The following is a 25,689-nucleotide window of genomic DNA, read 5'->3' on the forward strand; positions in this document are numbered from 1 at the left end:
GTAAAGAGCCAAAGAAAAAGATTAAGCTTCTCAAAATAAACAAGCACCTCCCCATTTTTTCACCATTTATTTTGAAATACAACCAACGTAATACTGACGACACTTCAGATTCTCTTCACTACTGGAGCTTGCAAAGCATGAACCTTTTAAAACCTTACGATATTAACCTAATTTTTTATTATTTTTTTTTTTAAATACCATCTCATCCTCTGTGGATGGGTGCAAAATAATATTTTCCACTGACTGCAAGTTTAAATCCTTTTACAATAGTTGTTATTGCTTGGAGAGCTGTACTTAACAGCTACAGTCAGAAGCTCACCTTGCAAGTCATAAGGCATGGGTGTCATATGGAATGGATGCCTGTAGTCTTGGATAAGTGATGTATTGATGTAGCTGGTGTCAACAGCAGGAAGGCTTGGTGTTCTTGACACAGGAGATGCTTGATGCGGTAAATTTAAAATGCTGGAAGAAACAAAGGCTTGTTACAAGCGTAAAATATAGTCTTGGCTTTAATCCTAGAAGAATAGTATTTGAAGGATTTCTATTGCTGTCCCGTGCAGGGTATGCCCATTTTCAAATTCAACACAAAGTCAACCTCTCAATATGCATTATGAGCTTTGTGACAGGTGCGTATAACAACTCCCCTAATTAATTTCAAAGCTTCACTAGAAAGCATCACAATACTGCTGCACCTCAATGAGTCTTGTAAGGGCTGTGAAAAGGAGGGGAGGGGAGCGGAACATGAACACCACATGTTCCCCAAACTTTCTTCTCACAATGACATTTTATCAGAAAAGTTAATACAATCCAAGCCAGACTGTAGCCCAAACAGTTGGAAGTCTAGCAAATTTAAAAGCAAAGTAAAGCTCAGTCTCAAACAGTAGAAACTGATGACTCATTATAAATGTTATTGGGATCTCTGCAACAAATATGCTACAAATACTCCTAAACCAGGACAAGACCCCCCAGAAAGGTACAAATCTGCATAACAACAGGACAGATAGGCTCTACAAGGTAATTAGCGATGGAAGACAGCCAAAAAGGTCTTGAGGAGTTTTAAGTGATCACTGAGTCATTTACATCACTGGAGTAGTAATCAGTTCAACAACAGGATCCCTTCGGTTTAGCCTCAGTTTTCATCCCTACATGTTTATGTAAACAGGGTGCTATAAACAGCTTGGCTACTTAGGTGTAATCAGGTTATTCTGGCATTCTTTATTACTATGCTACTGGCAGGAACCACTGGTAAAACCCACACACTCCCATACCACACCCACGTTTCTCCTCTCACGCTCTCTCTCTGTATGCTGCTGCTTTTTTATTTCTCTACGAAAGAAAAACATTTCTAAATCTGCAAAAAACATGCTTCTAAGCCACAACCTTTTGGCACCATTGGACGCTCATTTTCACAAATGCAATTCAAAAACTGTGTCATGTTACGCAATTTTGTTATTCCAATCTTTTCAGGCTTTGTGATCTGAGATGAAATCCATTTGCTATAAGCTATTAAATCAGGATATAATCCGAATACGCAACTTCCTAGATAGAATTTCTTTTGAGATTTGTCAATACTCTCCATTGAGACTATATGTTCCCTGCATTGGCCTGTATATTTTATTCTCACCCCTTATTATTTAACGGCGATGCTGGAGATATGGAAGGACAGCTTCTCTTTGCAGATGGTTCCTCCTCCTCTTCATCTGATGAGCTATCAATGGTTAAATCAATCACTTCTACTTTCTTATTTTTATTTGACTGTTGGTGAGAAGACACCTGATGTTCCAAGGAAGAGCTTATGCATCCTACAGAAAGTAAGCCAACATTGTAAGGTGTAGCTTACACCACCACCACAATCACGATAACATCACTGCTTATTACATGCCTTCATAAATAAACCTTACAACTTAGCATAAAAGAATGGGTATTACGCAAGCGATCTTTCTCGCAAATGATCTTTAAAAGCTACAAACATACATGCAAAAACGTGCACCTTGAGAAGTTAAAGAACATCAATACTTGACAGTACGACATTTGGTCCGTACATCTCAAAACACGACTTACCATCAACTCCGTTGTAAGATGCAGTTACTTCCTGCACTTCCTTCTTCGATCTCATAGGAGCCCATGATCCATCCTCCTTAAACTGAATTTCATCACAGTCTGTACAATACTTCAGGATTTCCATGAACAACCTTTCAATCAAAAACATTGAATATCAGTCCTCAAAAACAGCTTAACTCATTTCTTTCTCAATATCTTTATTAGTCAGTATAAGTTTGAAGTAGTGTTTAAAAAGAGTTGAAAACTTCTGTTGTTCTACCCTTCTCTCATCTGCTTCCTTGATAAAAAAGGAGTCACGATTTAAAATACTATCGAAAACAAAAATCTGCACATTCACTAAAAAGAATCCCAAGACCGGAATTTTGCAGAGGTCACGACGCAGAACTCTCCATTTCCCAAAATGAGGGAAGAATGTGAATTAATATCGAAAAACGTAATCTCCTACTTACCCGCATTTATCTGTGACAATATTTAACTAAGGAAACCTGTATCTTAAAGGAGTCCACACAGCTGAGTACTTAAAAACTAGTCCTGAAATGTCCTTTCTTCTTTTTAAGTGAAAACTTCCTAACAAAAGCTGAGCATGGGAATCTAAACTGGCAGCCCCTTCTGCTAGCTGTGTCTCCTAAAACTTTTAGGATCCTGGCACCACATCACTCCCAGCGGGAATTCCAGCTTTTGACCAAGACTATTCATGTGGCTCTGCACAGGAAAGAGCTTTGCTTTAATTAGCGAGAAAGTTCACTCTTTCCCAGATTGAAACATTTTCTAGAAATAACCTTCTCTTCAGGATGCTATAATTACACCACCTCATCTCCAACATCCACATCTAGCAACACAAGAAGAAATAAGGAAAATGCGTTGTTTTAATTATTACTGCTCTTCATCTTTACTATTTTAGGCTGAAACCTAGAACAATGAACGGTTCTTTGATCCAAAGCAGAGGACCTGTAAATCTCAGGGTCCATGAATCCAAAGCCTATGCGAGCCCCGAGTGTCTCTTCAAGAGCTTTTTGGAGGGCTGTAAAGGGAATCCCAAGCAATCTCAGGGTCGCTGGCAGGTCACCAAAGCGAAACATGTGTACTCATTAAAAAAAGACCCAATCATTTCTGAGTTGGTTTTCTGGGGTTCTGTTTGTTTGGGGTTTTTTGTTTTGCTTTTTGGGGGTTTATTTGTTTTGGCAGGGTTGGTTGGTAGGTAAGGTTTTTCTGAGTAAAACATTCTGGGAGTATGCTCAGAAGGCTCTACCTGTTCTCTTCCTTTATCACATTTTGGAAAGAAGGTTAGGAATTAAAATGCAAACCCAGGAAATACATACTTGGCATTTCTTCATGGAGACCAATACTAAATGTATTTATTTTACTGATGTTCTACAGTAGGCAGTACCAGGGAATCCATCTCTACGTCACTTTCTATATATAGCAACTCCCCAATGTGAAATAATTGTACATGGAACCACACATGCATTTGGGGGGTGGCAGTATTTATTTGATCTAACACGAATGCCTGATATCAACTACGCCAGATTTGTGCAGTTGCTTCATTAAAAGTAAAGACAACATGTGCTGTTTTCTTTATAGAAAGAAAACTATATATTCTCTATATATTTCTTTCTCCTGGGGATCCAGCACTACAGACTATTGGAAAAAAAAAACAAACCAAAACAAAAAACAACCACCAAACCCCAAAACCCAACCATTTTAGGCAGAGTTTAGGCAGGGTTACCATTTAGCTCAAAAATTTACCTAGGATTGGAAGGAATACCTTTCATTATTTTTAACTCTAACAGCTTGTTGACCACAATTCTTCCAGAACACTGAATGAAGAGGCACCTGCTTAGTAACTCTTCACCAACAGCAGGGAAATTAAAGGACACGGTAACTTAAAACATGTCACACCCAGATAATCAAGATTTCAGAGCACTGTATTCTGCGCAGCACGAGAACAGTACACAGAGTGTAAGGTACATCCTTCATTTTGAGTCAAGCTTTACTTACCCATCGATAATGAGATGTTCATAGGGAGCCTTCTTGTCACAGACAGGGCAAACCCAGGTTGGCTTCTTCTCATTCATTTGAATATACAGAGTGGCATCAAAACATTGCAGGTGTGAACATGTCAGGGCCCTACATGGTATAGTTAGCCGCATTTTACCAAGCTTTAAGAGGGGAAAAAAAATAAAAAGATTACATCATCTTGGTATTAAATTAACAAACGGGGCTTTTCTGTCTGAAAAGAGACAGAGACAGGTTGAGTTTTACTCAAGAGCTCTCACAAATCCAAATTTTCATTAAAATACATGCCACATACACTGTTCCCTCCTTCCTGTAGGTTTGATTGTCACATAAAAGAAAGGGTTACTGAAAATCAGATTTTTAACTACTTTTGATCAAGGAAACTGAAGACTACATCCTTCCGTATTCCCTTAACAAAAGTCAGAGCTCACTGAGCACCTGTAACACATCAGTGTCCTGGACGAACCACAAACAAGAATTCTTCTTCATTAGTGTTTTAAAAGCTGATGAACATGGGTCAGTCCTCTCCTATCCACTCACAGTTCAGCGTGTATTCGAGCTGCTGTCCGTGTATCAGTCATCAGGGCGCCACCAGAACTACTTGATTAACTTTACAGCCACAGCAGCAAGCCTATAGAAAATGCATTTGCAGGATTATGGATCATTTCCTGACTTGTTTCTCTAACTCCATCATTTGCACTGCTTTCTGCAAAGAACTCTCAGAAGGTGACTACTCGCAGAAGTCACACCTGTTAACTCTTAAGAAACTACTTTATACTCCTCCTGCTGTGACAGACACCACTGCTATGTATACAGTTGTGAGTTAACCTGAAATTTTGCTGCCTTTCTCTCGTGCAAAATACAAATAGCTGACTCTCCCTGTAATGCCATCATACCCTTTCAACACTACGAAGGGCCTGCAAATGTTAACAGAAGATGAGACAGGAGAAAATGAGTTCTAAAGTACACTTTCAGATGGGGCCCATCCTCTCCTTCGAGTTTGTAGAAAGGTCAGGACAGTGAGGTTTGGCAGGCCAGCACAAAGCTTCCCCAAGTTTAATACAAAAAGCACAGCTGAGTGCTAAGCTGAGCAGGTAACATAGGAGTGCAACACGCAGCGAGTGGTTAGGCTAAACAGCAGAACAGGAATAGCTTGACTTGGATAGATAGATCACCGCTAACCCAGCCCATAACACATTAACATATGATTACATTGAATGCAAAAAATGGTTAGGCAGTGAAAGGCATTTCACATTAATCTGAAATGAAGAAGTCTCCTCTCCTCACAAAAAAAACAAGCAATTGTTTTCTGGCAAAGTGCTTACGCTGCACATCAGGAGTCGCATTAACTGACCACACTAAAGGGAAAAAGTAGGAATGTCTAAACAAAGCTTTTCCCACATTAAAAAAACAACAAAATAATTATTTATTAAGAACTATTTATACTGAGTATTGTGAAGTTATACATATTTGACTAAAATATACACGATGACTTCATTTGAAAACCTTCAGCCAATTCCAGCAGTGGATAGTAGGAGGAACTGTTTTTAGTACGGCCTAAGCAAGCACCGTGGTCACGCATACTGATTCTGAGCAATTCAAGATGGGTGCCACAGGATGGCACTCAATCTCAGAATATCAGAAAACCAAAAACAATATCAAGAACAAAGGCTCTACTCACAGTCCACTACTTCCTCCATGATGCCTTTTTTTTGTTTGTTTTTGCATCCCCCGTAAGCAGAAATCCCTCCACCCCATGCCCAGCAAATTCAGCTAGACGTCAGGATCTTGCTTATTTTTCTTCCCTCTGGCTCTCAGTCACTGTCACAAAACTCCCCAGCAGATGGGAGGGGAGCAGAGAACTCCCTGGGGAGCCTGCAGTAATGGTGGTGGAGAGCTCAGACAGCAGGAGGTGCTGTATGTGCCATGTGTTTGGCACCCCCTCCCCCAAAATCCATGACCAAGCACATTATTTCTATCACACAATCAACCCCCAACAAAGCAAGGCCCCCTGATCCATGTCTGTTATGAATTCTTATCTCCCAGATGGCAGGTCAATGGCTCATTTGTCTTTTGGGCACAGTAAGAGTCTCCTAGCTCAGCGAGGATCAAGAGTAAGAGTACGGGAGATAAAACCTGGATACTTCAATATGGTGTAAAATAAAAATAAGGAAGGTCAAAGACACATGCTGCAGGAAGAACATAAATACCCACCTCCCAGGTAAAAAAAAAAAAAAAAAAAAGGCAGATTTAAACCAGAAACATTTTCACAAGCTGTTGGTATAAAGACTGTGGCTCTCATTTTTAAGGAGCAGTCAGATTTAACCAGAGCCGTACAGACACAGACAGACTCAGCGTATTCAGCGTTAACAAGTTGATGTCTCCTTTCCCATTTTTGGCATTGAACCTCCCAGATCAGCTCTGCCATACTGGGCAAGCTGTGTCAGAACTGTCACAAGAAGGGGTCATAAAAGGAGTGATGCACCCCAACTTCTGAAAAACTCTGTTTCCCAACACCGTTACTGTTTTGATTCGTGCCTGTCGGCAGCAAAAGAAACACTGCATTAATTTATTTTACAAGCATACAAAACATTGCTATCTTTTCATGCTAGAAAATGCATCCCAAACAGGAGGTAAGGATTTGTAAACAAAGCTGCAAAACCCTGCAATAAAATGCTGGATTTGGAATTTTTTGTTCAGTTAAATATTTGGTCCGGCTGCAGAGCCAGAGATTTATTTATTTTTATTTCAAGGGAAAAAAAGAACACGAATACAAGCATCTTCCTGAAATACAGACTCGGTCCAGCCCATTTGCCTGCTGCATCTTGGAGAGATTCAGCCAATAGTTAAGAACGGCTTTCTCTCCGTACTCCACGGTCGCGGAGGGAGAGCAGGCCTCTGTGCTAAAAAAAGCTCAGCAGCAATCCAAAACAAATTCAGAGGAAGCTGCCTCGCTCTGCACTTTTTTGAGGGCAAAATAAAGGTTATAAAGTCTAAACCTGCCCCCCATCCAGATACACAATTCCGTTTATTTTTTATCAAAGTATGCACACAAGGGAATCACACTCATAACAAATGAGGTGGGAGAACAGCACCCTCACATTAACAGAGCTGAAGACGCATCATTCTTTAGTTTTTGGTTCTGCTGTTGGACACCGAATCAGCATTTTCAATGTTTACTTTCAAAGCATACACTGTCCACTCAAGCATTAGAAAGTAAGCACAAAATACTTACAAAAAAAATCTCCCTGAGCCAAATGCTTACAAATTAGCAAGTAAAAATATGGAGGCTATAATAAAATTACATTCAGACCTGAGGACAGTCTGACTCATGGTAATAATCTTTCTATTCATAGGACAGGTTGAAAGGTGCAGTCTCTGTCCCAACGAGCTTTTGCAATGACGGATTATTCCAAGAGCTACAGTGAAATCAGCCAGCAATAAATGAGGAACATACTGGAAAAAAAGTCAAGGGCGTATGTTTTGTAGACATTATTAAAATGAAACAAATATGCTCAAAATAATCTGCTATGGACTTTGTTTTGTACGTCTATCAGAAGAGTAGTAAATTTTAAAGAGGAAATAGTGACAAAGATAGGACTTCTGGAGAGCTACACCCTAGTGTCTAATTGCTGGTTTGTTTTTACCCCTGGCAGAACTCTGAGAAAGCAAAATAGTATTTGACATCTTTAGGTATTAGCAAACTTGCAGTCCAACAAGCAATATTATAGAGGATATTCCTACTCTAATACTATCTCATCTGAACTGTAGTCATCAAGAAAAAAAAATGCATCTAAAAGCATTGCAGGAGAACTTTTATCAGTAATGGAGGCAGTCAGGACAAACAGAAGCGTGTCAGAAAACGGCCACGGAATGGTCTATAAAGCAACGTAACTGCCTGAAGGGGCAGTTTTGACAAATCAAGTACGACTGAAGTAAAAATCTGTAATCCCAGAAGATGCATGAAGGTTAATTTAAGATAATGAATTAATACATAGGCACTTCTAAACTCTTACAGCCATTTAATTTCTACTAACAGATTACTACTTTTGTCTGTATTGGAAATTAATTTTAAGTGGTAAGAACATTGTGCCTAAAGAATGACAAAAACCCACCAGGACTATTGCACTTTCTGGAGTAACAAAGTACTAACAGCACAACACACATTCAACTGGGACAACTCTGCCCCAAATCTGCGTCAGTTTCAAGGCGACACAAAAGTTCATTAATTTGTAAGATGACAGGTTATGAGGTTCTAAATTTAGAGAACAGGATTTTATTCTGTAAATGCAATCCCTGTATCTTTCTTACAGATGAGTTTTATCTTCCTTATAAATGTGTTATTGTTTAGTTAGCACCAATGGTGATATGGAGAAAGTCTTAAGATTGAAGATCATGAAAATACCACACTTAAAACACTAACAATAATCTAATACATATACAAAACATAACCACAATGTTAATTGCGCTTTTTACAAAGCAAAGCTTATTTATGTTCAAGTTTATCCATACATTGGTAGAGTTTAAGAAGATATTTAATAACTTGAGAAATAAGCTTGAATTTTACAAGAATAAAGTCAGTTAGTTTTCTTCTTTAGGTTTCAAAACTGAAAATTTCATGTCAAACTTGAACAGATTGAGCCTAACCAGGAAGCAGATGTATCCTTAATCCTGAAAAGAGGTTAAAAAGTTATCCTGCAATAAAGATACTGTGTCAATCAATACAGCCAAGTATTCTGAAGGTGCAGGGTACTTGAAACAAGAGCACTGAGCCTCAAAGATAAAACAGTGCACGTAATTTTAATATTGTGTAGTTCAGCCAATAACGACAAAAACCCCAGTATAAACCACAGCTTTTTATTTATTAAAAACCAGTATGTCATGACACAGTAAGTCTCTGCCACTTCCACATTCACTGGAACTGTACTGTCCCAATTCAAATTTGGAGCAAATTTTGTTGAACAGCCCTTAGAACACTGCTTCACTTTTAATCTAAGATTATTAAATACCCAAAGTGCACACATGCACATCACCAATTCCAGTTAAAAGATGCTCAATTCTTCGGCTGCAGACATTGGCTAAAGAGCTACTTTTAATAGTCAGACCCACCTACCTTACTGCTGAGAGTGGTTTTATCACAATCAAGGACCCAAACTGCACACTCAAAGGACCTAGTGACACGTTTAAATGTATGCTTCCATATAATTTTGAATAGCATTTTCAAGTTAATGGAATACTCATTTTCTCAGGGGTGTATCACATGCTTAAGCACAGTGATGGCTAACTCCAGCGCTGGATCCTATCCCCACAAATGAACACACAGGGAAACACAGGCTAACCTCTACCAAATACATGTCCCAGAACAGCCACGTTTTGATCAGAATCAGTTTTGAAGGAATTAAAAAAAACTTACTGGACAAAGAAGAGAAACTCTTAAGCTCGTTGTTGCTATTTCACTGTCTGGATCGGCAGTCAGTTTCTCTTTAACTGTTATTTGAAAGAAGAAAAGGTTTATTTTACAGCTGATTTAAAACACATGACAGAAATAAAACAAGCCTGAAACTGTGCTGAACTTTTAGTTTGACAGATCTACTCAAAGCAAGCAGCAGTGACTATTTTTTCAGACTCACACAATAAACATGTAACACATCTTTACTTTCTAGAAACATCATAAATGACAGCCATTTAAGAAAGCGAAAAGCAGCAAAAGCTCATCTTAAACGAAGTTCCCTAAAATATATTTATACAGAGACGTCTATTTTCATATACACGCAACTCTGTACTCGCAAGTTACTTAAAATCTACCAAGATGAGCCACATAACTTGACTGTTAACTTCAAGCACGCTAAAAAAACGTGGTAGTAACCCCCACCCAGCCAAGCACCACTGTAAACACCTGAAATACTCATCAAGCAATCCTGTGATTTAAAATTGAAAAGCAAATGGAAAAATAGGAAATCAGAAGTGCCCTGACAAAATTTGTGTTTTAAATAACTGCAGTGAAATATTAGCACTACAGAGGTCTTTCATCTCTACCCATCCTCTACTTTTACTTATAAGGAGTGTTTTATAAGCAGTCATTGGTTAAACAAACAAGTCGGTTCCATGTTCTTCCTGCTCTATGAACTCGGCCTCCACCCTCATTCTCACCTGGATACAACCAGCAGCAGCCACCTGGCAACTCTCGAGATGCTCGTGTGTTTAAATTGGACTGCGTTAGCACAAGCTAATGCCCAGCACAATACTCGGCTGGCTTTGCAGCATTTACTGGTGGGCTAATTTCTTCCCTTTTGGGGAAGGTCCTGTGCTGTGTACCACACACATTATCTGAGCATTAAAAGAGCACCACCAACGGCTGTCAGGTGCTGCTATTTTCACCCTCCCCCTGAAAAAAAAAAAAAAAGCATGCAGCAGTTTTTGCTTGCATTTTTATTACACGAACTTATACCAACGTGTACTTGTCAGAGAAAACAATAAATTTGGAAGGGGGTTGGGAGGAGTATAGTGCTAGACACTCTCTCTCCAGGAGCTCACCCCACAATACTGTGCCAAAGGAACAAAAACGGTGCTGATGGAGACCTTCCTCCAGCATGTCAGCATCAAGGTTCAGTATTAGGCATTTAGTCCGGCTTGCCCGAGGTACTGAATTACCAGTTAACTATATAAATACAGTTGTTCTATTCTGAAGAAACAAAGCCAGTATGGCTGAACTGAAAGAGATTCTCTTGCATTTTTCCCTTCACAGTGTCAACAGGGTTCCTGGACTGGCTCCTAGTACAAACAAAGGCCTCTGAGTCTTTGAATTGGAACTGAATACAAAGAACACCACTATCAGATTCTCAAAACTCAGAGAATTGTAGGAAGTCCAAACCTCAGTTAGTGCAGTCCTATTTCAAATCTCCTTTTACATAGGAAAAGCTATTTTTCCTTTTTAAATAAGTAGTACATCAGACGTACTTAGTGCTCTAGAATGGTCAGGGTTCCGTATTCCTTTTGCTCGCAACCTCTGCAGTAACACCGTGGAGGAGAGCTGCTTCACAAGATAGACTGCCATGGAATAGTTCTAGAAAACAGAACAAAAGATCAAAGTAAAAACTGTTTTAACTGAAAGACGGCTTGCATTTTATACAATGCTTGCGCAATGTGTTATGTGATTACAGGGCACTGTGTTTCTAAAGCAGCTACCAGACTTTAGATGGCAAAACTTTCAGACTGGAGAAAACCCACCATGCTTCAGAAAGTTCACAGGGCTACAGTTTTAGAGATGCAACAAGAGGGACTTTACGCTTCACTGAGATTACGTTTAGCTGCAAATCAAGCCATTAAAACAGCATTTAGGACACCTCTGGAAGCTTTACATCTAACTTGGGGCACGCAGTCTACCACCATTAAGGGTAATTTTCTATCAATAATGTTAGGCACTGCAGTTGTGTCAATACATTTAAGGGAAGCTGTCAGGTCAAATATGACCAGAATTTTTTTTTTGTTTTTAATAAAAGCTTATTTCATTTTCAAAGTATGAAAATCAGCAGTGATGCCTCTTCAAAAGCAATGCATAAAAAGATGCATCATCTGCTGTATTTCCTACTCAGTCTGGAAACGCTGCTCAACTTTCTTATCTTCTTGCACTTACTGTCTATAAAATGCTAATGTTACTCCACTGGGGAGGCTTAACAGAAGTAAAGCAGCTAGAGAGTTCAAGAGTTCAGTGGGACCAAGATGTACACTAGTGAATTTAGCCAGACCGGGCGAGAAATCACCACTCCCAACTGTCCGTCCTTCCCCTCTGGAAGAGGTCAGGTCACTTCCCCCCATCAGTCTCAACAGACCAGATCATGCAAATGTTCCTTATCGGTGTCAGCAAAAAGCCACGGATGCTCACTTCTGCCACCGCAGAAAATAATTTGGCAGAGAAGCAGGTCAGATGCAGACCGAACATGGACTCTGCCAGCTCCCCTGTGAGCGGGGTAAGGCTCCCCTCCAGGGCCGAGCAGGAGTGGCAGAGTGCTCTTCCTGGCGTTGCTAACTCATTTCAAACCACAGCCTGAGATTTCTGAAGCTCTTGTTTTTCTTGTAAGCTACTAACAACAGCAGGTAATAACTGTCTTTCTAAAAATGTGATATTGTACTATGCATTCATCAGCAACACCCCTCTCTCCCCCTCACCCCCAAAATGAAAAGGACAGAATCTGTGTTCTCACATTAGGCTACATCAATTACTTTTTGATATAAACACTATTCGTTAAACCTGCAGCCACACTCACACACTTTAAATTGAAAAATTAAACTCTTCCCCCAGCAAATGCCATGTATGTTTCCACTAACACAACAAACAAAAAATCCACACAGTTGTGACACCTACCATTATTTAGGATGCCACCAGAATCCAAAGATGGGATCTCAGTAATACATGTTACCATAAAATTACACAAATTGAAATACCATCAGAAACACCACATTTTAAATATTTCATTCTTACAACGAATGCTTTTCACATCGTTAAAAACCACTATTGCTTTAACTTGTTTGTTTAATGCCTCAATTAGTATAGAAGTTAGAAAAATGGTAATTAACATTGTGAAATTATTTACCGACAGCTTGAATCTACAAAGCTAGGAACTTGCCCAAGGCATCTTGTACAGAAGGCTCTTGAAATAGATTGTGTAAAAATCACAATTATGACTTCAGGAAAGGTAGAGTACACCAGTTGAGACATGCAACTGACTCTTAAGGGAAGGGGAGGAGAAGAATTCAAATTTCATGTTACACAGGCATATCCAAGTATAAAATAATTCCTCAAATTTAACTGCCAAGGTCTCAAATAATCACGTTCAGAAGCATTACACCTCATAAAGTAGGGAAGTTCTGACCAGCACCTAATTCTCATGAAATCCACCACAAATTTACCACTATCTTCAGTTTTCTATTGTAAGCTAGAAGTCAGCCAAAAGGGCGTTTATAACTGAAATATCTGTGAAGCCTGAGAAACTAGCTACTTCACAAGAGACTAGCTTACAGTCCATGCTGACTTGTGACATTTCTTTTCCCTAAATCCTCACTGGTATTCTTAAGCAAAAGTGTAGAGCTGTATTCAGGGCAATAACCAGGATTAATCAACTTGCGTGTAGGGACTCCTGCAATGTAAACCAAAACAGGTTCATTTTTAAATGCTTATGTCTGATACCTGCAGTTCTCATTAGATAGAAGAAGGTTTTTTAAAAAAATCATCCAACCATCATTTATTCTATAATCTGAATGGAGACTGTTTTACGCTCCACAAGAAATCCACCATGAAATACCACCATGATGTTTTATAACTGGCTATTGTGCATGATTGGGCTGTAAGCGTTTTTCCACGCTGGTTCAGGAATCCTGGCCTTTGCGCACTGACAAATTCTTGGACAAGATTTCACCTCAGGACAATTCTCGGGCCTTCTAAAACCAGGATGGTTGCAATTGCAAAGCCACCATTTTTCAAGTACATGCTGACTCTATAATGCATATATAGCAAGGGGTTTTTGCCATCGGTGAAAGGAGTGCACTAATTCACAGACTAATTTATTGAAGCAACTTTTTGCAGCATGTTCCAGATTTAATTAGTACAGTGGAACATCAGCAATTTTATAATACCAATTGTAACACTCTCCCCACAGACACAAAAAAGTTATAAAAACATGACTTTTTAAATATTAAGTATAAGGATAGCAGTTGTGCGAACAGAAATGTGAAAGAGGCAAATTAAATCTCCTGGGCCCCGCTGAGTTGCTGTGCTTTGTGTCTGCACTTACACGGCTATAAAAGACCGCTCTGTACTGAACGTCACGTGCTAGTTACAAGTTGAAGCCAAGACAGGGCTTTTTTTTTTTTTTGCCAGGTCCCTAAAATCAGGAAAAGCTTAAGGCCTGAAGTTAAGACAAACAAACAAACAAACGTTTTATGGGATGTCTTGATCTTATTGTCTGAGCCCTCAGTGAGTCACAAAGGGAGGTGGGTGGGGGGTGAAGAGGGAGAGATCACACCAAAAAACCTGAGGGCTGCTGATCTAAGGGAGCATGTCCTATCTGCCCAGCATAGAGTAATACCATCAAAAGAAGGAACAGCCTACTGCTAAATCATGAAGTATTTTCTGCACAATTAAACTTGCTTATCTTTCAAATCTTTCAAACAGATGCCAGAGCAGAAACTAATAAGCTTTAGACAGCATTATGTACAAAAGTTACTTACTCTTCCAATTTCTGCAGTCCATGAAACAACGATTGTGTTTGGTACCGTCGTAGATAATCTGACGAGTGAGGTAATGTTGATTGGTCGGCTGGGTCGCTTTGGTTCAACACCATTTTTGGTTGGTGGAAGATAGCCCTAGAAATCAAAGTATTTTTTCCCCTCAGCAAAACAAAAAATGAATGCTGCTTTTGCCTTTTTCCCCTCCCACCACAACCCTGCCCCAATAAAAGCTGTCTCTCACCTGAACCAGGCTCCCTCTTCAATTGAAAGATATATATATATATATACACACATATATCTATAGATCTATCTCAGACAATACAGTATCAGGTATTTTACAGGCCCTTTCTCCTTATACAGAGTCTCACACTTTCCAAATCCTAACCCTGCCCACCGGCACATTAAGAGACACCCTTGCCACCTCTCCTCTCTCCGTACTGCTACGCAGCCTGCCTGGCTGACATTGCCCAGTCTAATCCAGCGTGCTGCCCCAGTGCTGTAAAGTGGCTTTCTTCTCTTTAGTCCTCTTGGTCAGTGACGGTTTACTCCCTGCACAGACAACCTCCAAAACAGAGTCAAATTTCAGACAGACTCACTGGATGTTTGTCAAACATAAAAATTTACTGTCACATTGAGAATAAATGTTTTGGATTTGCTGGCTCGTCTCCTGAGAAACAATTTACTTAACTATCTTTTCCATTCATCTATCCATCTTCATTCAAATACTCCAAAATGTGAAAATAAAGGTTAGGATAAATTCTCAGGCTAATTTCTGACAGACAGTTCCTAATAATGCTATCCAATTATGTATATCAAAATAACATCTTACTTACTGGAAGGCTGCATGGTTTCCCATTCACTTTCACACACAGATTGGGTGGGAAGTGATCTTCTTGTGGACAACTGGTTTCTGATAAACAAAACCTAAAAGCAAAGAGCTTCCATCATCTTTCACTTCTAACATGATTTAAAGATCACCTCTTTCCAGAAGGAATTTTTTTTTTCCACTGAGTTATCAAAGCATAACAAATCTTGCTAGACACAGTCCTCAACTTAGCTGCACAGATCATTAGATCATTAAGCAGGAAAGCCCCCCAAAATTACAGGTTTGGATCAAGCTAGCTGTAGGCTCCTCCTCAGATTTCTTGAATTCCTCAGACTGGCTCTGGCACATTCAGATATGCAGGTTCCTGTTACAAAAGATAGATCACCCGAATTTCTTTCCTACCATTTCTCCAGGCTGACCTCTTGATACAAGACCTGGGTTTCACAAGGACAAAACATACAGCGTTCTTCAATTGTCCCTCCTCTGACTTCAACCAACCAGCCAGCTGTTCAGCCACAGCATCAAACGCTATCCTCATGCCTATGTCAAGCCTATTACTTAAGTTCAGACAGTTTTATTTATTTACTTAAGTTCAGACAGGCTTATTTGCTGCTGGAACTAAAGTAAGACACACCCTTCCTTGTCCTACGAAATGTGTGTAGGCCAAGCTCGCGGACAATAGGCATTCAAATGACCAAAAAGAGCCTCTCAACTCAACTGGATTTCTTCCAGGGGACCTGCCTCGTCCACACAAGTGTACCATCACATCAGGGCATAGCTATTCAACCCAGCTGAGCCTAAAAGGCTGCTGCTCTCAAAAAGGGGGAGCTACCTTCTGTCCCTGTTTTCCCTCATCCCTTTGTCCAGCTGACCCCACACCGAGCCAACCCAACTGCTGATCAGCAGAAGGCATCCTAACAAGCAAGACCCAAAAGCAATCGCTTGCCGTCTGGTGAGTTAACAGCTCACCGTGCAGACATGACCGGGGGGGCGAAAGGCAAAACAGCCATTTTTGCCAGGAGCAAGCTCTGAAATCAGCTCACAGCTCTGCAAAGTTACAGGGATACATAGGATTTAACCAACTTACAATACATTTGTCAAAACCTCTAAAATAAGCAACAGGTTAAAGACCCAGTCTGGTGATTCCCAAAGTTTTGCCTCCCATTGCCTAAAGAAAAGTAGACCTTGGGTCACCATGCCCAGGAAACACTGTGACATCTCTGCTAGGAAAAATAACCCTCCCTGCACTTAGATTTTGAAGGCCCAGCACCTGGAATCTGACAAACACGGAATTAAAAAAAGGAGCATATGGACAATCTAAAATAACAAATTGAAGAAAATTGTCTGGCTATACAGCTAGAGTACATGCAGTATTTTGACATGCCAGATATCACGCCACCAGCAACTTCAGGAAAGCTGCATGTAACAAGGACAAGCAGTTAAGTCTGCCCTTTTCAAAGCAGCCAACAGCAAGCTTTTCTCAAGAAAACAACAGGAGGAGATTCTTCTCCACAAAGGAAAGCCCGACCTGCTGGGGAGCATGTATCGGATATGTTTTAAAAAACAACAGCATTAAGAACAGGCAATACAAATACATACCTTAGCTGGACCTGTACTGTGAAGTCACATTTGGTCCCAGAAATATCCCTAGAAACAACAGAACACAGGTTAAAACATACTGTTTATACAACAGGTTCATCGGTATTTTGTCAGAGCTGTAATTTCAATGTATGTAAACCACACTCTCCAGTAAATATAGTGTAAGCCACACCTCCCTTCTCCGGGTCAGTCAAAACACCACTGCGTTTGTCAAGACACACTAAAAGTTACACTTTTTACTTTTCAAGGTAAATAAGTCAATTACATTCTCATGTGACCTCAACTATTTCCTTTTTTTTTTGCATACTATAAAGAAAATTCTAATGGGTCGCTATGACGTACCAACTTTATATAGTGAATAAACATAGAACTCAACAAAGGATGTGACTGATGGTGAGAAAGGGCTGCAGGAAGGAGAGTTATGTATTTGTACAGCACTTAGTGCAAGAGAAACCTGACCAATACTCGCTGGACAGTGGTGGTATTTAATTCCCTCTTCCTCACCCTTTTCCTCTTCATCCGCTTACATACAAAGGAAAAAAGAATTCCCCCGAAAAGCGTTCTCTGAGGCACTACGCACACATCTGTGTTCTTTGGATCACATTTCAAATGAAAGATATGGTAAGCTACTTCCTTTTAAATTTATTGTTATTTAAAGATACTGTATTACTGATCAAACTCACTCACATTGAACTGCTGATTTGCTGCACTTGCTGTGGCGTCAGTGCAAATGCAAAGCAGGTTTCTCGAAATCGCTGACTATTATCTGATGCTAGAAGAAAACAAGAGATCATCACTTTAAAACCAGCAAATAGAGAATAATTAACAGAACGATCTCCTTTCATTAAAGTGTCTACATATATATACAGAGACATTTTTATAGCAAGCCCAATAGACTGACACACATCTGTTTCTGTAAACAATTTTAGAGCCAACAAGAAAGCTGCCATTTAAACCCTCCTGTAAATAAAAATACAATAAACTTTATATGCATATAAAGCATACATTAAAAAAACTGATACAGATAACAGCAAAGCTGAGACAAATCAACTTAAGACTTTCTATCAGTCATGGTAACTTAACACTAAATGCTTTTCGATATTAAATTTAAAGAATTATTAGGAATTCTCATAAATCACTTTTTTATTTCCTTTAACACACAAGGTCATGGATTAGCCTGTGAAAATACACAGAGTGACTGAGAAGTACAACACATGCCATTTCTCACATTTCAGTAAGGTATTTTATGGACTTAAATGCACCAAATACATAATATGCAAACAATACATGAGATATGCAATATGAAATCTGGTTTTAAAGTCCTTCAACTCTGTGCCACCGTGCTCCGTAACACAAAAACCCACCAGTACGAAAGAATTAATGCACCTGCTGTAAAACCAAAGAAATGTTAAACACCTCCAAAATAGTGCTTATATCTAAATTACATCCCTGCACCAGGGCTACAGGCACCACTGCAGTACAGAACCGTACACAATGGCAACGAAAATGGCTTTCTAAAAAAATTCAATAAAATTAAAAAAAAAAAAAAAAAAAAAAAGAGAAGCATCTCCCTGGAGAACTGTTCAACATCATCATCAACACATGTATTGAAGTTAAAGGTGTAGGAAGCTTGCCATTCAATGTCATTATTCTTAATAACTTTGTAAGGTTATAACTATTTTGTGTGTTAAACACTCAATAAATTTATCATTTTTTGTTTTACTACAATATACTTCCTGACTCATCCTTGAGTGACAGATGAGTGAATACTTCAGGGTGATACTTCAGATATTTTGTTAAAAACAGCATGTGGTAGGTTGGAACCAACAATAGAATAGACATTGACTTAGTATAAATATTAACAGCAGCAATCTCACAAAATTACATTTATATCTTTCTTGCATGACAACACTATGAGATCTGTACATTTTATCACATTATATGCAAGAACCACACACAGTGCATTATCAGTTGCTCTAAAGCTAGATGGGTAAGAAAAGGTAATATACACCAAACAGCAACTTTTGTGAAAATACTAACAATAATAAATCTTTTTAAAAGCATCATGTTATATAAAGAACTTTTTCTATGCATGTATTTCCTTTTCTTTTTTTCAATAATAAGTTCTACTGTAATGTCCAAAAGCTCCACCCGGGCCAGGGTGCAGCATGCAGCCTCAAGTTATTGTTTAGTTAGACACTCATGCCTACAGTATCCAACATCTATTTTTATTTTAATTCATTTTCAATTAAATTTCTTCAAATGAGAAACACGCAGGGCTTCAGATGGCAGCCACTCATGTTATCATAATGTAAAAATTTGCAGGAAATAGAAACACAATGCATACAATTAACAATAAAAATCTGTTATAATATTTAGTCTTCAATATAATTTTAAACTTACTTTTAGTTATAAATAGCAATATCAGAATTATATACTGCAATCAACAAAAGATGAATTAGCAGCAGACCAGAGAAGTGAATGAAATCCAAGTTATTATTTCATATTTTTACATGGTTAAAGGTGGTTTTCATCTGCTGGTTTTATTTTCCTCCCATGTATTATTTGCTTTACACTAGAAATTGTCAGTTCCGGCTTTATCAGAGAAGTTCTGGAAGGTCTTTGCAAACATTTGTTGTGAACTCCAACACCTTTGATGGAAGAACATGGCTGCTGAACATTTAACTATGGCTACCTTCATTTAAAACTTAATTATCCAAAGAAGTTAAACAGCAATCATCAAAAAAAAGCCTAAATCCAAATTTCCCAAGCAATCTTTCTCCCTTTCAGCGTCTCAACTTTTTGCCTGTTTTGGTTTTGCAGCATCCGCAATTGGAAGATAAGAATCAAGCAGGGAATATGGATTTTTGCAAGCCTTTGAAAGAAGGGAGGAGCACAATAATTGTTAGCAAAGGTTCCAAAATTCAATCCCTTTTTCTCTGTTCGTTACCAGTTGGTATTAACGTAAGACTTATTTTTGCTAAACAGTATTACGTGATCTTGAAAAGTGGGTTTCTAAGTTCTATATTCAGTTTCATTATGCCCTTGCATTGGCCAAATAAAAGCATTACACATAAAAATGGCAGAAACTGAAAAAGGACGTTCTTCAGTGCTGACATGGGAGCTCTCATCATTCCAGTTTTCTTCACAAGCTATAGTTCTAGCACTTTTACAAGACAGTAAATAGCTTCTGCTTAAATCAAAAAATTTGCCACAGAAATAGCCACTTCAAACTTAGCACTGTGAAAATACCGCAGAAATCTGAGCATTACGAGTAAGTGCATCGTGCACAGTGCAGTTAAGGTAGTTACTTTTAATTAGAACCCACCTAAAATGAGAAAGGCAAGGAGGAAGGCTTTGGGGTTGAGGGGAGGCTGGCTGGCTGGTTTTAACACTATCAGTTTAGACTAAAAATAAAAAGGCCTCCAACGTTTCTTCTTATGCTGGCTATTAACTTCATACGCACTCATCTTAATAAGTGTAAGCAAAAGTCTATGATCAATGGTCCCCGGTGATGGGAGATGAACTTCATCACATGCTGCTTGATCTTTTCTTAGCTGTGAAACAGCATTAATATACACACGCTGTGTTTTCAATACATGGCTTTTGTGTACAAGCAATCATTGTGATTACTGTGGGAGCACGGCCAAATTGCAAAGAAGGAAGAAACAACTTGTTAATTAGGCAAAGATGATCCAAAAGCCAATCAAAAGATTTCAAAACTCTTGACAGATTGAGCAGTACAGAGAAAGACAGAGAAGAAGATAACGTTATTCTAAACTAAGAGCGCTACGGTCAGGCTCTTGAACTAGTATTAGGATACAGCTCTGCCTCTTGGACATTCAACTACCAACCAGGAAAAGAGCAAATTTAAACCCCAATTGCCCAATTCAGTACATACTACCATAAGCAAGTCTAACCTTTAGGTACAAGCACATTTCAGACAATTATAAAGACATAATTTTAATCTTTACATTCAGCACAATATTAAGAAATGGCAAGAACAAACTATGGAAAGAATAAGCATGATCAGTTTAACTCCGACACAAAACAACTTGCAAAAGAGGTGAGGAACGACAGTGAAAACACCAGGCTATGACACTGAAAGCACACTTAAATTTTACACAGGCTGTGGTGGTTAAAAGCATTATTTCCATTCTCTATCTTTCCATCAAGATCCCACAATTGCCACTTTGGCACCAAGACACCAGCACAACCTCCCACCCGCCCGCGCTGGGGGGAACCCGTTCCCTACACCCCAACAGCGTCCCCAGCCCAGCCACCAAACGGGAGGGAGGGCAAACCATGCCCTCCAGTTGCAAAATCACGGCAAGTCATTCCAAGCAGAGGTCAGTCAAATACGGCGAGGAAAAGCCAACAGCTTCATAACGACTCTGCCATACTTCAAAACCAACCGTCCGTTTATTTTGTTGCCTCCTGTCCTATTGCAAACCAGAGCCCTGAGGGAGTTTGTCTTGGGGGGACGGGGACACAGAAGGGGACGGCCAGGGAGGAGGACCTCAGCTGCATGTCTGGGGCTTGCCTGGGAGGAAGGGGGATATACAGCAAACAAACCCAAAAGGATCCTCTAGAAGGGACATAAAATACATTTTTTCTTTGTGGTTTTCTCTAATCCTCTCCCATATGTTTTGGCACAATCTTTTTATATGCGTATCTATTATTTCTAGATCCACTTATCCTACAAACGATGCATGAAAATTTCAATAAAACACATTAAACAGAGTTAATTTAGCAGCTTTACTATTAAATACTAAGCTTCCAAGCTGATCTATGACTATACAAACTCCCCTATTCCTAAGGAATTCAGATTTCTTAGGAAGAGACATTGGAAACCTAGAATTTAAGAGTGTAGAAAAGCTAACAGATTTCTGTTAATTTGTCTGGTGTGTCTGCTGTGTTTAGGAACACCGAACAGATCCTGGCAAGTCAGGCACATCGTTTACTTTGGAAGTTCTGGAGTATGATTAAAACCATAAATAGGAAAATACATAGTTTTCTACAAGAAAATAATTCTGATGGCTCAAAACATGCAACCATGCCCTGCAAACAACTATTATTATTTAACAAAAGAAAGACAAAAATAGATCTCTAATTGAAAACCGAGTAGATTAAAATAGAATTTATAAGCTAATAATGCTGGAATCTAGCCAGGACAACAGAGTTAACATGAACATTCTTTAAGAAGTTGCCAGGAATGTTTTGGGGGGTTTTGGTGTTTTTTCTTCACAAGTAAGAATTATTAAGTTTTATAACCTTTTCTTTAGCGCACTATGAATGGTACAGAGCTTGGAGGATTAGTCAAGAGTGGTTTATAGGCCACGTCTCCTTTGCAATCTCAGAAAGGAGGTACAATGCATGAATGCCTCATGGACTTTTATATTTTTTTAGATTTACATATAAAGAAGAAAGGCACAGTAATTAAAAAAATAACAACACTAATCAGAAGCATCGCTTTACCTTCCTGCTAAAAAGTATCCTGAATAATTCAGAAATCTGAAAGGACAGGTTTTGAAAGTATAATAAAAAGCTTTTCAAGCAGACTTACTAATTAAATGAGTGTCAACAGGAACAGTTTCAGGCAAGCCATATAAAAATCCACTTCTCATCTTACCAGGATGTCACCTTTTTTGAGGGGGTGCTGAAGGCCGGGGGGGGCGGTGGAGGGGAGTATTTACTACTTATTCATTCATTCAGCTTAAATCCAAGAAAGGCAATGAAAAAAATCCACATTTTCTTGTAAATACGCACATACACTTAGTAAGAACCAGCATAAGCTCAACTCTGTTGCCTCTGCAGGTCCCCAACATTAGTACAACACACTCTAAAATGCCTGTAACATTGCAAAGACATTACAGAGCAGAGGTTCTTCTTCAAAGCTATTCTTTTTACCAATTCACTATCACCACAGCTTCCTGAATTATTTCATGCTTACCTCATTCAAGTAATGATCCAAACAGCATATGGGATTGGTATGTATTAAGTGAGAGTGACCCAATTATGCCTTGATCGTTCTGTACTTTGTTAAGCACTTCACATGGGTAATGAGTTTTCAGAATTTGAGCAAAAACTACTTTAATACATGACAGTATCATTCACAGGCACAAAACACTTAAAATTCTATATGAATGTATATATACATATGTGTGTGTGTGTATATGGACAATGAATATATTAATTATATAAGCAGTAATAATAATAATAATAATACATAAAAACATTTCCGACCAATTTTATTCTTTGTTTTGGAAAAACCCTATAGCGCTAAAGTGAAAAAGAAAAAAAAAAAGAACCCAGCTTGAGCGGCTGCATTTTCTACAGCTCTAAAAATATTCTGTTCCACCTCACCAGTACCCACAGCTAAAAATAGCCACACAATCTTTCTGCAGTAAAATACCTCTTGCTGCCTTGAGAAAAAGCCAGTCTCTAAATTCCCATTCAAGAACAGATACCTTAAAATCTTTAATGAAACTTATGTTATCACATTGTTGAGGTGGTGATGCTTCCTAACGCAACTGCAGCTGACCATCATACTGCCAATATTCTAAGGTTATCTTTTCCATCTATCATCACCAAGTGCTGCTTATTAAATAGGGAAGAGAATATATTGTTTTCCAATACAGAAAGATACTTGGACTAAAATTAAACTTGCACTTTACACTGCAGTAATTACCTAAGTTCAGGCCATGAGAAAAGGTATCAGTGAATTGGCCCATTACCAATGATTTCCAATAATAGCATCTTTATTTCCGAAGGCAAAAATAGTTATGTTAAATAGGAGTATCAGGACTATAGCAAATTTTTGCTACATGCTGTAAGATAAACAAGAGATGTCTAATTATTCATTAACCTAATATGGTACGTAATTTTGATCAGTTAAATTTGCCAACACATTAACCAGAAAAACCTAAACATTTTAGAATTTGTCAGCCCAACATACAAATAATTCTTGCTTATCTTCCCCAGATAGGTAAAATATCTCATTTTGTTGCAGCATAGGCATTTTGCTTTTAAACAACAGAAGGCATTGTAACAATTTATGTCCAATCCTTTCAAATTTCAGTGCTGAAAATTTAATACACTGCCTCCAAGCTAGACGAAAATTACTGTATCTAGATTGAAGCACAGAAAATGTTTACCTTTTAAAAAGGTAAAATTCAGAGAGGCTCTGAGTTATGCTCAATGGCAGCAGAAGCCAGCAAATCCGTACCGCAACACTACATACACATGGCTCCTCATAATGTAGTTTGTCCGAAACGTCTTGTATCAATCCTGAACAGGGTTCATTTATACAACTGCTTTTGGACATGATCTCAAATGCCTGTGTACAGCCCATTGCACTATCTGCATATAAGCAGAAAGCAAGCAGCTACATGGGAGAGAAATGATGAGAGGATACACCTTAATGGGGGATCTGCAACATCTCGGGATGTATCATTAGCCCTTTTAAAACCACCACAATTTATGAAGTTCCTGGGTAACGACAGTGTTTATACATAAACACTTCCTTTCTATTAACCACAACCTCTTAGCACCAAGCTCCTGCCATCTTCTGGAATGAAGCAGCAGTACCTTTTCAACGACTCCCCGCCATACCCTTAATTTCCTGCTACCCATTAAAGGCATTTGTGGTGTGCAGTATCAGGGTCTTTCCCAGCTAGACCCCTCCTCGGAGAGCCACCCTCTGCCCTGGAAGGAAGGAAAAGCTCTTGCTAATCGCTAGAGCCATGTCCCTGCGTGCCAGACATCCCAGAGCAGGACCAAGGGCCGTGAGGAAGCACAGCGCGGCCAGCATGGGCTCCACCAGCTCCGCCGCACCAAGCTCTCCTCTGGCATCCAGAGAAATCCCACGTTCCCCTTGCTGTTCCGTCACTCCCTCGCCGTAACATCTTGGCCACTTCATTTCAATCGCTTATCACAATGGATGTTGTGTAACCTTAACATTTCAAAACACTTCAAATCTACTTGAAGGGAAGCATTTTAGTAAATGCATACACATCATTCTTGCCTTGACAGCAGTGACCAGCTCTTAACCCACTTCCACGGGTGACAGCTGCACCACGCTCACAAATACACTGCACTACTGGGAAGTGACAGTGCCACCTTCTTCAGCTTAAACCAGATGAAAAACTGAACTCCGGTTTTGGTCAGTCTGCTGCATTTGTCATTTAAGATCATTTTTAGATTTTGTTCGACTTAAGCTTTTAACAGTTAATACTCAGAAGGAATAGGCAGAGCTACACTGGGGGTGGGAAAGGCAGGGAGTAAAAAGACACAAAAGGAGCTTATTTGAAATAGTGCCTAAATTTATATATGAAAATAGCCTGGAAATACTCCAAGGGCTACAATTAATTCATAAGTATTACGCATTTTATAACTCTCTACGATACGTTGTATAAACAGAATAGATCTGCTGGAAACTCTGTGCCATTTGACAGATATTTATATTTATTTTTTTTTTTAAATCAGTCATGTACTAGAGCATTTCTGAGCAATGAGGATTTCTGAAGACCTACAGTAAGTATTAAGGGACAATTTCATGCCAGCCTTCAGTGCCAGAACTCTCTGCCCTCCCAACCTACCCCAGCTCTCCTCTCACCACTGCCCACCCTGGCTTACAGGTCTCCAGTACACATCTGTTCCACCATTTTACCAGAGGGAAGGAACGTCACTGGATCATCCATACTCAAGTCACTTGATTTCTTTAGACACCTGAATATATGTCCCAGAACTCAACTGCTGCCATTCAGGCTTGGGCATTTTAGCTTCTATTTTAAGAGCACCAACAGTTTAAACACTTGAAATGAGCAGTACCAAAAAGCGAGCACTGACACATCCCTACACCGGGTATCCTAGTGCATTTTCACTCTCACCGAGAAAGTAGCAAGTTTTAGAAGCCTAACAGGAAAGGCAAAAAATTAAGTTTAACGTTCACGATTAGATAA

General features: G+C 39.1%; 1 protein-coding gene across 1 annotated transcript in view; it reads right to left on the reverse strand.

Annotated features, from left to right (window-relative positions):
- The window catches only part of PIAS1 (protein inhibitor of activated STAT 1), a 61,551-nt gene that overhangs the window by 3,595 nt on the left and 32,267 nt on the right, over positions 1-25,689 (reverse strand). The window contains 10 exon segments of the mRNA XM_074599956.1: positions 320-462; positions 1,625-1,802; positions 2,062-2,192; positions 4,060-4,220; positions 9,491-9,564; positions 11,035-11,140; positions 14,302-14,436; positions 15,135-15,225; positions 16,727-16,774; positions 17,414-17,498. Coding sequence (XP_074456057.1) covers positions 320-462; positions 1,625-1,802; positions 2,062-2,192; positions 4,060-4,220; positions 9,491-9,564; positions 11,035-11,140; positions 14,302-14,436; positions 15,135-15,225; positions 16,727-16,774; positions 17,414-17,498 — 1,152 coding nt within the window.

Source organism: Larus michahellis, chromosome 9 (assembly GCF_964199755.1).
Source record: "Larus michahellis chromosome 9, bLarMic1.1, whole genome shotgun sequence".
Taxonomy (NCBI): Eukaryota; Metazoa; Chordata; class Aves; order Charadriiformes; family Laridae; genus Larus; species Larus michahellis.